The sequence below is a fragment of the Drosophila pseudoobscura genome, chromosome 3 (assembly GCF_009870125.1).
Source record: "Drosophila pseudoobscura strain MV-25-SWS-2005 chromosome 3, UCI_Dpse_MV25, whole genome shotgun sequence".
Classification (NCBI taxonomy): Eukaryota; Metazoa; Arthropoda; class Insecta; order Diptera; family Drosophilidae; genus Drosophila; species Drosophila pseudoobscura.
The window spans coordinates 4,890,382-4,903,284 of record NC_046680.1 but is presented as its reverse complement, the minus strand read 5'-3'; the positions used below and the strand labels follow the sequence as shown (position 1 = coordinate 4,903,284).

Here is a 12,903-nt window from a genome sequence, read left to right as displayed (position 1 = left end):
TTCGAAAATTGTTGAGCTGTTCCAGCAGATAAATTTTAGTATTTATGAATTGGTATCTTTTGTGTAAATGTACCTAAATGTATAAAATAATCCGAATTTAGAAAGTGTTGGAAGGTTTGTTTTTTTTATTTTGTAGATTGTAGATTTTTGGATACATTTCTAAGCTTTAATTAAGGCTTTGTCTTCTCAACAGCTTTGTAATCGTTTTATGGTAATAGCCATGAGAGGCAGCAAGGAAAGAGTGTGTTTGCAGACGTCTACCGGCTGTCAGTCGGAGAACCGAGGCACTGTTTATGACATTACGTTTTCCAACACTCACACCCAGCTCAACTGGAAGGACAAAATGACACATGTATTTTTCTCGCCAAACCTGCATTCTTTTCCCATAGGGCCGTCTCTGTTTTTGCTGTTAGTCAGTTAGCATATGGCCACAACCAACCTGATTTAAATTGTTTGTTGTTGTCTTGGCACACATTATAGCACTCATTCTGACGTATGTACATATGTATGTTTCATTCAAGTAATTTCACATCAATTTTCCAAGATGAAAGGGTGCCAAAATAGTTTCAACATGAAGTTGGGTGAGCTTTCACAAATTGATTACCTTTGCCTCTGCCTTGATTCCTCCGATCACCTCCAATTCAGACATAACCATTGTCCTGCTCTTGAGTGCCTTCTACGGTGGAGCCGAGGCGGTCATCGTCATCAAGCCCAGTCCGCAAGCCCGGGACGTCTTTGCGAATAATTTGTTTCTTACTCTGCTTCGACCGGTGCCACCGGAATCACCGGCGCAGCCTGTGGTGCTCTTCTCGCCGGCTTCGCTGCAAAAATTTCTGGTCGCGTTCTACAACTTCACCTGCCAGGACCACCTGCGTATGCTGGCCGAGGACCTGTGTCTGATCGACGACAACTTTTTTATGCAAAGTTCAGTTGCGGAGCTCATAGCGGGCCCTTTGCCGGTGCGCTTTCGCCAAGTGACTGTCGAACTGATAACCGGCTACATTGCACCCAGCAACGTACTGAGCTTCTTTGCGAAGGACTTCGCCGAGCTAGGCGCAGACATATTGGTCCGCAACTTCTTCATCTACGACGGCGACGAGATTGCCAGCAGCTTCCACAAGAGTGTGTGGGAGTATTTCAACATTGAGGTCCTGTCCAGGCACAATGCTGTGCTGCGAAAGATGGGGATCGCAGCGTCCGACCTGCAGCTCTACAACGGTATCAAGTTCCATGCCCATCTGGACGAGCAGTTCCGTTCCGTGGGGAAGTTCAGCTATGGCCAGGGCCGATTCCGCTTCGCGGAAAGATTGCTGGTGGGTCGGAAGCGTTTTCCGTGCATGGGCCTGGAGCTGCCGCTCGAAACTGAGAGCAGCCGGGGTCTCCTCACGCTGCTGCTGCTGATGCCTGGACCCAGAATGTCGCTGAAAAATCTGGAGGCGCTGATGCTGGGTCCGGATCAGCGCAACTATCGGGATCTGTCCAAGCAGTTGAGCATCACATTTGTTTCTGTGCGCCTGCCAAACCTGCAGTTTTCCGGCAAGGTTACCATGGAACGCTTAATGAAGGAGGTAAGTGGCTGTAGCTCCTGTAGCTGGAATAAGCTTGAAACCTGGGTCCCGTCCCTTAGATGAGCTGGCTGTTCGACGCGAAGCTGCCGTACCACGGCGTGCTCAACAACCAAACCACTCGCATCAAACGGTTCGTGCAGCGGATCAGCATGCGTATCCACGCTCAAGGTGGCTATTCCCAGTCCCCATTCGCAGGTTCGTGCCACGATCGCCTGCCCTTTGCTCCAGCGATTACCATAATGATGTTAGCTCAACCCGTCCTGCCTTCCCGCCAACAGAGCCCGTCAATCCATTGCACTTCTTCAACACAAGCCACACATTCGATTGCGCCACGAGCCCGTTCCTGTTCCTAGTTAGATCGGAGGATGTCATCTACTTCATGGGCCGCCATGACCGCGTCTCCGCCAGGTCCGGCGCATACCATGGAGGGATCTAAGAACCCAAGACTGCACCCAGCCGCTGTCGCTGCCGCTGCCGCTGCTGTTGCTGTTGCCTTTGCCAGTCGTTACTTTCATTAGGCCCGCCGCTTGCGCACTTGACAATGACGTATCTGACGAGGCATGTGAAAAATTGCAGATGAACAAAAACCAGAACCGACAGCCTCGGCTCCAGAACAACATCTTAAATTGGGTTCTCTACGGCTAACGCTGCAGTTGGTTGGGTCTCTGGGTTTTTTCTTTCCTTTTCTTTTCTGCTGCTGGTGGATCCCTCTGTTTGTTTAAATGTTGCATTGTGCGCGAGAGTGGGGACTTGGACGGGGCTGGACCGCTTAAGCGTTCATTTGATGAACATTTTACAGGGTCCCCAACACAGATGGGGCCACTTGTTCGTCTCGCAGCTGAGAGCCAGAGAGCTCAGAGCCAGACCCGAAATGACTGTGACATTCCACCGGGCAGGCTGGGAGCTGCGAAGCATTCCTTTGTCTTGGCCAATTGCGATTTGAATTCAATCAAAATGAGCCAGAGATGTGGAAACAATGCCGATAAATTGGCCCCTGGCCTGTGGCTTCTCTGCTTTATGTTTCCTGTTGCCAATTTCCACTTTAATTTCACAATTTGAATGCACACATACACGTTCACATACACGTACTTCTCCACTCGAATGTAGGCTTGTCAGAAATGAATACATGAACTCTGCTGACCGCCGCCGCCGTTCCATAGCCAAAAAAAAGAGATTTATGGGCGCATGCGCCGCCGCTTACTGGCGGCCCTGCCTGCCTGCCCGGCCTGGCTTGGCTGCACTTTTCCACTACTGCAACTGCGTCCGCATCTGCGTCTGTGTCTGTATCTGTGTCTGCTCCCGAGCCTCTATCTGTATCTGTATATGCCCTGCCACCAATTGACGTTAATTTATGGCACATGCACACTCGACTCGACTCAACTCAACTCAAAAAAACTCGGGGCCTAACATGGGCCGCAACCGAAAGCCAGCTAGAAGCAGAAACAAAAGGCCCCAGCGACTTATGAACTGCTTATGAGTATTTATTTTTATAGAAATAATCAAAAAGGCAGTCAAATTTATGGACCACATCAATGGACATGCCATATAAGGCGCGGCGAGGCTCCGATTGCGTAATCCCCGATCCCCTGAGTCGAGACAGGGCCAGGAGACCTCGAGACGCAACAGGACTGTCCTCAATCGGGAGTGGATGCGAGGCTTATCAGGCCTCTCTTAAAGCGCTGACATGTTTAATTTTCGAGCACCGACGATAAGAAGTTTGGTCACTGTCAAAGCAAAAGGCTTTAAAGGAGAGAGAGAGCTGATTTGAGAGTTTGAGAAAGATCACAGGTATTTTTGGGACCGTCTGGACAAGGGCAGAGAGAATCTACACCTACCAATTTCTAGAGGTTTCCCCCTCAATACGCTTAAGGTGTAAGGTAAACTTTGAGAGCAGCCCTCGCGAAGTTTTTACCTGCTAAGCCACACGGTAAGCGACAGTCGAAAATCGCCCGAAAAATCCACTTTAAGTCGCATTTACAGCGACAAATGGTGGCAGCTTCTGCAGCACAAAATTGGATGGCCTGTCAGCGGCCCAGAAATGGGAATTATCAGGGAACCCAAGACGCGAAAATAACACTTATCGGTTGCTTAAATATTTGGCCAGGAATATGTTAAGCGAAGCGTTAATTGAAATCGAAGGAGCTTTGAGTGCCGCACGACCGTGTGGTCGTGGATACGAGCCGGCGTTGGGTATGACCAGGCTGTTGTTCAAGCCAGACTACAGTGGACATTGGCTTTAGTGTCACTTCTGGTCAAAAACTGTCCATTTGGCTAAGCGCCAAAGACATAATTTACGCCAAATGGCATTACTCGGTAGCACAGTGGACACCAAAGGTGACAAACCGGCAAGACTGGATTTCCACTTGGTGGAAAAGCCTGTTAACTGCCGCCCACCGAATACCCCCACTCCCCCCACTTGATTGGTCTACAACTAACTTAAGCAAACTGTATGGAAAGCTGCTTAATTTGTCAATGAATAAAAGAAAAAAGGCTTAGCCAAATTGGCTGCGTTTTGCAAGCGTTTCGCCAGCGTTTTGAGTGCGTTTTGTGTGCGACTTTTTTCGCCCCTGCCTGGCATCCTTTGGGCCCTCGTTTGCGCTTATCTCCGATGCTGGCCGGCAAACAAACTGCCAACAACTGTCGATTTTTTCAATCTGGACAGTAAAATTACATGCAAATCCAATTAAGTTGTTAACTCTTCGCTGTTTCAGCCCCCCCTTGCCCCCTGCACCCTGCACCCTACACACTCCACACGGACTCTCCCATTGTTTCAACCTCGATTTCGTTTGTTTTTGCAATTTATTTTAATTCTTTTGATACCTTTTCAGAGGGTATTATGACTTTTAGCAGAGTCTTGCCCTGTCAGAAGCGGAAGCAGGGATATAAATTCTTGATCTGCGGGGATGGATAACAATACGTAAGATACATATTCACATTATAGAGGTTGGAGCTGCGAGGATCGGATTACTATATATACCCCCAGTACAGCTGTTACTTAGCGATTTCCTTCATAGTCCAATACAATCATATAATTTTATCGACCATATCTTCCACGGGAAAGATGGATCTGAAAGGGTATCAAAAGCTTCGGCCCGCCGGCAATCCCCTCTCACTTGTTTCTGTACTGTTTTGGTCCTGGTTCGGCCGTAAAAAGAGACGGAGAGAGAGGCAGAGAGAATAAGTTAAGCTCTTTGAGGTCAGTGTGGCGCGCTTTTAATGAGCAAGTGCAAGGGAGAACGGAGCGGAACGGAACGGATCGGTGTTGTATGGGATGGGGATGGGGCTGGGATAGTCTGGAGGCTGCGGACTGAGGATTGGGGATTGGGGCATTGCCAAAGTGTTGGCATTTTTGGTCTCCGTCTCAGACGGGCTGCGATTAAATCACAGTTGTCCGTAGTCTGTAGTCTGTTGTCCGCCAATTACCCGTTTATTTACAATACGAAAAGGCACAAAAGGAAAAATTCTGCGCACAGGAAAACGCTCGCCAAATTGTTGGCTTAGTTCAATTTCGTTTTGGCTCTCGGCTCGGATCGGCTTTTATCGTATATCTAGTGACTAAATATAATTGGCAATTTAAGGCGAATCGCCGCGGCTTAAATTAAAATCAATTGACAGTCGCTGAGGCAATTGCCGGCCACGCCCCCAAGCCATTAACATGGGCTTCGTCCCCGGCCCCAGCCCTCCCCCCCAGGCACTTACCTACTCCGCTCTCAGCAGTCGGCGTAATCCCAGTTGGTTTGCGTCGCGCGTCTAGTCTATAATTGAAAATGCATTACAAATGTTGCAAGCACGCACACAGATACACTCGCACTCTCGCACTCTGGCACAGGCACAGTGACAAAACAAAGTTGCACCCTCGGATCCTTGGAATGTTGCGTTTAGAGCACGAATTTATGAGAATTTAAAGAGTGATTTTCACGCTTTAATTACCGCAGGTGAGCAAAACTAATAATAGTCCTAGGCCTCGGCCTCGGCGTCGGCATCGGCATTGGCATCGGTCGCGGCGCGTTTCCCATTCTCCCAACACGCAGTCGCCGTCGCACTGGCACTGGCACTGGCACTGGCACTGGCTGTGGCAATGGCAGTGGCAGCCAACGACCCAAGGAAACCGAAGCTAGAAGAAGGAAGACCGGCCAGAAGAGTGCTTAGAAGACTGGTCTTCCTGGCCGCCGGTGCTGTTGCTGTTGCAGCTACCTCGGTTACCTTTCGAAAACTGCAACCGTGTAAACTGCAAGCTGCGAAATTTCTTCGTTTTCCCTGTGTTTGTTGGGGTTTTGGCTTTTTATGCGACCCGCGGCGGTTTTTTGGCTTAATTTATTGCCGTTTTGTCAGCTTGGCAAGCGATTTTAATGCCTTCTTTACGCCACACCGAAACGTATCTCTTACACATCGCGAAAGCTGAGATTTCAACCGCACTCGATCCCATTCGCATTCGCAGTCCCAAGTCTGGCTGGCTGGCTGGCTGGCTCCCTCGCTCTGCGATCCGTGATCGGGCTGGAGTTCTGCTCGCGTTGAGCTTGCTTTTTGCACTGGCCGGGCAACCGATTCGCCGAGATGGAATGGAATGGGCTGGGATGGGCTGCTGGCCCGGTCGAGGGGAGTCGGGAGTCGACCAGGTTGGCCAACGAGTTTTTTATTTCATTTTTCCCCTTGCTTTGTTGCGTGCATCTTCTGCCAGTTCTTCTACTGGAAGTGCAAGTTTTTTTTTCGCTTTTGCGTTGGTTAGAATGTAATATCTGCTCTTGGGCATGAGGCTTAATGGGAGCAGAGGAAGAGGCAGCAGGTTGCAGCGTTGCCAGATGCGTGGAGAAAAACTGCAATCAATATCCTTATCTAGAGCCCCACATCCTTGGCCAGCTTAGGCCGCCACAAAGCTATGGATCCATACGCCAAGCCCATTTACCAATATCAAGTTCGGTTCTGCTGTCAGCTTAAGTCGTCAGGGGAGAAGAGTCTCTTTCTGTTGATATATAATACAAACTCGGATACACTCGTATATGCCCTTGCTACATGGCCAGATCCGCTTGGGTTTATCTGATGAACGTTTGGGCCTCATATTTCAATGGAGAATTTCCCTGAGGCCTCCTCTTTGATACGATTTGCAGTCTCAAGCTCTTCCTGTCCTCGAATTTAATTGATTCCCAAACACCTCTTATGCCATTAGGCCGATGACGGTGTAAATCGTTGTTCCAGCCACAAAAACAGCGAAAACCAGCAACAAGCTTGCTTAATGGTGATGCAATGCGATTAAGCCATAATAATAAAGAGCCGTTGCTTTCTAATTTAAATTAACATTGAACATGCCAAGGGAGCAGCAGGAGCAGCGGAAAGCGGAGGAGGAGGAGTCGCACCACCACACAAACTGGATCAACTGCCACTAACGGTTCTGCCCCGTGAAGTGAAGCATCGGATAGAACTGTCCTCCATGTCCACGTACACACCGATCTTGGCGACAAGCCGACAGGGGCGACAGGTCTGTGTTTCGTCTGTCTGGCTCTGGATCAGACAGAGCTTGATGGATGCCTCTCCAGGGCCAGCGATTTGCTTGCAGTTTCAAACACACTCACACTCAAACACACACAAACTGGTTGCGTTGCGAAGTTCAACTGTTAATGGCCATGATTAGCATAAGTGCTTTTCGGCCGGGCCCACAACATTTAAGACAACATAAGCATTAACATTCCCAACGTGGCTGCAAGCGCCTGGCGCTCTCCTGGCCCCTCGGATGTTATGTTGAGCAAATACTTGAGCGGGCAATTGAAATTGCTTTCTAATTTTACAAGCTGCTTTGGAGCACAATGTTTTTGGCCATTTATGGCGATTGGCTCATTAGGCCAACACAATGTTAATGGCCAGCGACGATGCTCCTGCCCTGGGTGGCCGCCCGGCTGCATCCGCCACCTGCCACCGATCTGCAGGTAGCAAATTGCTTTGGCTAACTTCTAATTTAATGACGGACATTAAATGCTCCAGAAATCGCTTTTTGCATTTCGCATTTCCGGCCGGACCATCCCGGGCCGGGCCAAAAGTCAACGCTTTCCCACCAGGACGCCGGTCAAATGTTGGCTTAAACGGCAGATACATCTCGCAGTGCATTCGTCACGTTTCTGAGATGGCTTTCTGCAGCGCGCCTCTCGTCTCCTGCAACCTGTTGAATTTTCATTTCTTTTATCGCACATTAAATTTACAAAAATAGTTTTAACACCTTTTAGGCCGGGGCACACAAGCTCACACAGCCCAGGCCTGCTCTGGGCCTTGATTTATCCCGGCCATGCTCGCTCTCGACATGATCTTTGCTGTAGACATGACCATGGCCAGGGCCGAGGAGCCGTGGAGCCATGAAGCAACAGCAACAACAGCGACATGGCTCGTACATAATCCAGCCATTATTTCTGCCTTGGGTTCTCTCGTTGGCTCGTTGCTGTCGACTTATCGCAGAAATTGCGTCAAGATGTTTTAATGCCAACTCAACTCCAACTCCAGCGAGGCGACTCGACTCGACTCGACTCCACTCCTCCGTGGCACTCGACACACACACAAAAAATGAAAGAATGGTACAGAGAGGATGGTCGGGATGTCTGGACGAACATCCTTTTTAATTTAAAACATTATCGTAAATTCCCTGGCAATTATGCGCTTGTTCAAATGCTTCTCGCCGTGGCATCGCCATCCCATCGCATTCACATTCGCATTTGCATTGTCCGCAGCGTCACAACACATGTCCGTGTCCGTGTCCGTGTCTCTGCCCCTCCGGCCGGTCGGCTAATGCTAATGAATTGTTGGCCAAAGGAACTTGCAACTCTGTGGCGTGTTGCCAGCAGATTAGCGTAAATTTTTCTCAGCTTGGCACCAAAGCACCTGAAGCCCAAAGACAGGTTGATATTTTGGCCCTCTTTTGGCGCTTTGACTGAATAGATGGGGCATATCTTATCGCTCCGTTGTCTGCCTGTCGACACGTCGTTTCTGCTAAAAGATATCACAATTGCCAATGTTTTTCCCTATCCATTCCTTCCCCTTCGTTGCCCACCCCTGTGGCATGCGTGCCATCCTGTTGTAAGTCATGAGGATTCTGGCGTGGTCTGGTCCGTGAAGTCTTTAGCCTGAGCCGAATGCTGAAGTCGAATGCCAACAGTTGGTGGGCTCAGAGGAGGAGCAGGAGGAGGAGCCAAACATAAGAAAGCAATCAGCATGAGGCAAACACACAGGCGAGATAACCTTGAGATGCATATCCGCTGGATAAACTATCCCTGTTCGATTGTTCTCAACACATATCTTACGTATCATATCTCATTTGCAGTTTCTGGAAGGGCCTGGATTGTTGAGCAGACGGTGACTGTCCGTAGGACAGGTATACCGAGTTGGGTATGTGGCTAATGAAATTGTCCACGCATTTTAAGGTATTTTACTGTTTCGAAGCGTTTAGCAGATACGAGTCATTAACCATGTACTTCTGGCCTACTCTGGTGCTTTTTGGAGCTCTAATCTCTGCACTAGCTCCTGCGGGATCTGCTTTCGAAAGTCCATGCTGCGAATGTAAGCCGCAACAGCCATTGTGTGTCCACAAATTACCATGCTGCGAACGTAAGAATAAGTATAAAATAAAGTAAGACAGCACTCATACTGGTTTTATTTTTATTCCGAGCTTAAGCAGAACAGACATTCGATTTATTAGTGTCTCACTCCCGTTTTTCCTCAGCCAACTCTTTCGACCCTTAACCACATCTATTTACCCCATAGTTCAGTCTCGGTTCACGCTTATTACCGACTACCGATGATGTGAAATTCGCACAGCCAAAGCAATTAGACGCCCTTTTCCAGCTGAGCAAATAAAAGTTGCACGCAAACTTTTCCACTGCCGCGTGCAACTGGGGGAAACTGTCAGGATGCAGTCGGGAAGTGTTCCCGGACTGAGACGAGTCCTGTGAATATTTAAGCAAACTGCAAAGTAGACAACTTTTGTTTTAAAACTGTCAACGCAGACACGCCTACGACCCGGAGGGACACCAGGAAACCAGGAAGGGGAAATGAACTAACAAAAAATACGCCCGAGCCAGGGAAATCGTAATAAAATAAATTGTTGCAGTGCACGGAAAAGTAATCCGCTTTACGGTCGCTTCATTCCTTGCGGTTTAAGATTTATGCACTGCTAAGACCCCGATTTCCACTCCGTTTTCCTTTCGCTTTTCTTCCTTCTTTTCTGTCGAAAGCGAAAGGGGTAAGGGCGTGCCCGGGTGGTCCCCCCCATAAATTAGCCAAGTGGAATTTTCGGCTATCCCGAGGCGGGCTCTAGTACAGCTTTTTTCTTTCAGCTCCTGCTGCCTGGCAGTTAAATACAGTTAATCCCTGCATTGCTGGCAAACAAAGTTTGGCAATTTGGGCATCTTATTTGGGACCCCCGCCCTTTTCCTTTGAGCGAGAGTTTCCCTTTCCGCCGCTGCGGATGGGTGAGCGGTGGAATGCGAGGGAGATTTTCAATTAAAGTGTTGAAAAATTTAAAGTCTCGCCGGCTTACACGCTCAATGCAGCGCAGAACACATGACAAATTAGCTTCCTAATGAGCCAAGACATAAATCTTGACATGTTTGGCTGTGGCGCCACGCCCCGTGCCAAACCACCCACACCGCGATGCGGCTCCGTACAACCTCCCCGCCCCGCCCCCGGTGTTGACACGTGTACTTGTCGGGCGGCTGTCAGGCTGGCTGTGCCACAACATGAAAGCCCGGCAAAAGCATTAGGACTTCATTACAGAAACAGGATGCCGACTTCTTGGCATCACGTGTGTCGGTGTGTGTGTGTGTATGTGGGGGGGGAACGGGTGGGCGTCATTATTGAAATTAACTGTTAATACAAATGACGTCAAACGCTTGACTCAACAACGCGTTGGCTTAGTGGCAATGGTAGAGAGCTCCATTAGTACTCGCGTTGTGTGTTCGAATAATTAAGCACATTTAGTACGCTGATTGGGTTTACATTGCCATGTTTTGAATGCAAGACAGCGATATTCTTTAATAGGTTAACCAACTACTGCATGTTTGCCAGAACTTGTTTAGGATAAGTCTTCCACTGAACGATAACTCTTACTGTCAAAGTCCTCCTTCCCTGGCATATGAATAATGTTTTGGGAGAAGATTTCATCCCTCTCGCCCAAGCAAATCCCACCTAAGCCAACTGACACATTATCATCTCTGGGCCCTCGAAATACTTCAGAAAGCCACTCATATTTATTCGCATTTCAGCCTAAATCTGTGAAGCAGCTGTTCGGCTATAAATAATAAAAGAATATGTGCGTATATACATTTAAATGACCATAAATTTGGATGCGGCTTTATTAAACTGTAGTAAAAGAGCTCGAGTCAGCAGCCACTTGGCCGTGATTTCACCGCTGCCCCTGCCCCAGCCACTGCCTACTTTCGGGGGCACACCGCACTCGGAGTCAAGTCGATGTCGAAGCTGCGGCTGGGCTGGCAGTAAAAGGCCTGGCATTCAGACCATTATTAGCATAATAAAAATACAAGCACTCACACACGGACACACACACGATGAGGCCTAAGCCAGAAGGGGATTGTCTGGATTGGTGGCAAGTCCGAGTTCAAGTCAGGGGCAAGCTGCCGCTGCCGCTGCCCCGGCCTGGACAATATAATTTTATGGTCACATTTTTATTGTACCAAAGAGTCGTCTTAGGCAACATCATCGCTATCATCATCATTGCCATCACCGCCATCGTCATCGTCATCGTCATCCTCCTCCTTGTCGTCATCGCTTGCAAGGCGTTGAAAGCCTAGCCAGCATAAAATTTAAATGTTATTGCCCCTGTTCCTGCACATACACACGTGTATCCATAAATGCAATAACAAATTTTTCGAAAGGGGCGGAATGCAGATGGACACTCCGGCCCAGACCCATGTTCGTTTGAACCGCAAATTGCGAGTACTCCACCTGGGTTGCAGGTGCCAACTGGTGCCTGGTGCCTGGTGCCCGCTGCTTGGGTCTGGTGTTGTCTGCGAATGTTTTAATTAAATATTCCATTTGCCTAAACCAGAAAACCAGAAAAGCGCGCAGTTAGTTTCCGGTGCCTCCCCCCTTCCGACTGGGCACCCGGTGCAGTGCATAAATTCTGGATGGTTCAGTGGTCAGCACATGTTTCCCCCGGTGATTGGGGGGCAGAGCGGCACCAGGGAGCAGTCACCCCCACACACCGAGATCGGGGGAGCCGCAACTTAAAGCATTAAATTCTCAAAGTTCCATCTACTACTGAGTATTTTCTCTTCTCCGATCAATTAGCCGTAAAATAACATTCTGTGCGGTCAGCGGGAAATGTAAATGCAATTTAAATGCCCCGAAAGCCAATAATGAGCCGCAGAACATTTCACAGCTGAATAAATAATTTCCACATTAATTGGCAGTCAGTCGATGTAATCCCTTAATTGCTCATACGCCATGTGAGACTTGCCCTTTGGTTATATTGCCAAAAAATTACACAAAACCAACAGAAATAAATAACAAATCAAAGCTATTTTTGTTGAACAGTTGTTGGTTCTGGCAAATTAATTTTGTAAATATTTTTGGCAAGAGAAATGGGAAATATTGAATGAAACTGACAGAGAAAATTCATTTAAATTTCATAGAAAATCGCATTGAAATCTGTTGTGCCACAAAACCAGATTTTGTTGTTGCACTAAAAATAATTCGCTAAATATTTTCACTGAATATAAAAGAAAAATATTATGGTAAATAATGCGAAATATTAGGTACTTTGTTACCCAATAGCCACGCTATTTCATTATTGTGATTTTCATGAATTTAAATTATAAAACCCAATCTCAATTAATGAAATGCAAATCCTATTACCATACGAAATCATTAAAATTCAATAAAATCAAACATAAATTATCAAGAATTCTAATTTCAGGAAGCTGCTACATCGTGACACATAATTCACTTGGGCCCCCCAAAAAAACGAGAGAAGAAATTCATTTTAATGAAAAATGTCAAAAGGAAAACCGAAAAAGGAAAAGTTTTACAAGGCCCGCCACTGCCAGCGGAAGCGGAAGTAATGCCAATGCCAAATGGGGGGAAAAGGCAGGAAAAAGGCGAGCGGTGGAAAAGCGAACAGGGGGCCAACACATAATAATGCCATCATCATCGTCAATGGCAAACAACAACAGCCCGAGGATGGGACGAACGGGCAGGAAATCGGGAGGGAATGGCCCGGGAAAGAATCGACAATGGGAAAAAATTGTTAAAGCCGAGAGCAACAAATGATGGAAGATGCTCTAAATGAACAACAACCAGGATTCGAATGCAAATACGCAGCAGGAAAATAAATTAGATAGTG

The 12,903-nt window shown here is 47.9% G+C and overlaps 1 protein-coding gene and 1 long non-coding RNA gene across 4 annotated transcripts; both read left to right on the top strand.

Annotated features, from left to right (window-relative positions):
* Positions 1 to 258: 258 nt before the first annotated feature.
* Positions 259 to 2,194, top strand: LOC6898103 (uncharacterized). Of its 3 annotated transcripts, XM_033378866.1 has the most exons (5): positions 269 to 493; positions 545 to 581; positions 646 to 1,568; positions 1,628 to 1,763; positions 1,847 to 2,194. In XM_033378866.1, the coding sequence occupies exons 2-5, from the start codon at positions 545 to 547 to the stop codon at positions 2,002 to 2,004; spliced, it is 1,254 nt and encodes a 417-aa protein (XP_033234757.1). In that variant the 5' UTR covers positions 269 to 493; the 3' UTR covers positions 2,005 to 2,194. The 3 variants fall into 3 exon arrangements, with proteins under 3 accessions (XP_033234758.1, XP_033234757.1, XP_002138183.3); XM_033378867.1 differs by having other exon boundaries at positions 259 to 581; positions 1,818 to 2,194; XM_002138147.3 differs by having other exon boundaries at positions 272 to 581.
* A 6,653-nt stretch (positions 2,195 to 8,847) lies between these two features.
* LOC26533842 (uncharacterized) lies at positions 8,848 to 9,188 on the top strand. Its single transcript, XR_001452040.2, has 2 exons — positions 8,848 to 8,930; positions 8,995 to 9,188. It is a non-coding gene; the product is annotated as an uncharacterized lncRNA (long non-coding RNA).
* The last annotated feature ends 3,715 nt before the right edge of the window (positions 9,189 to 12,903 follow it).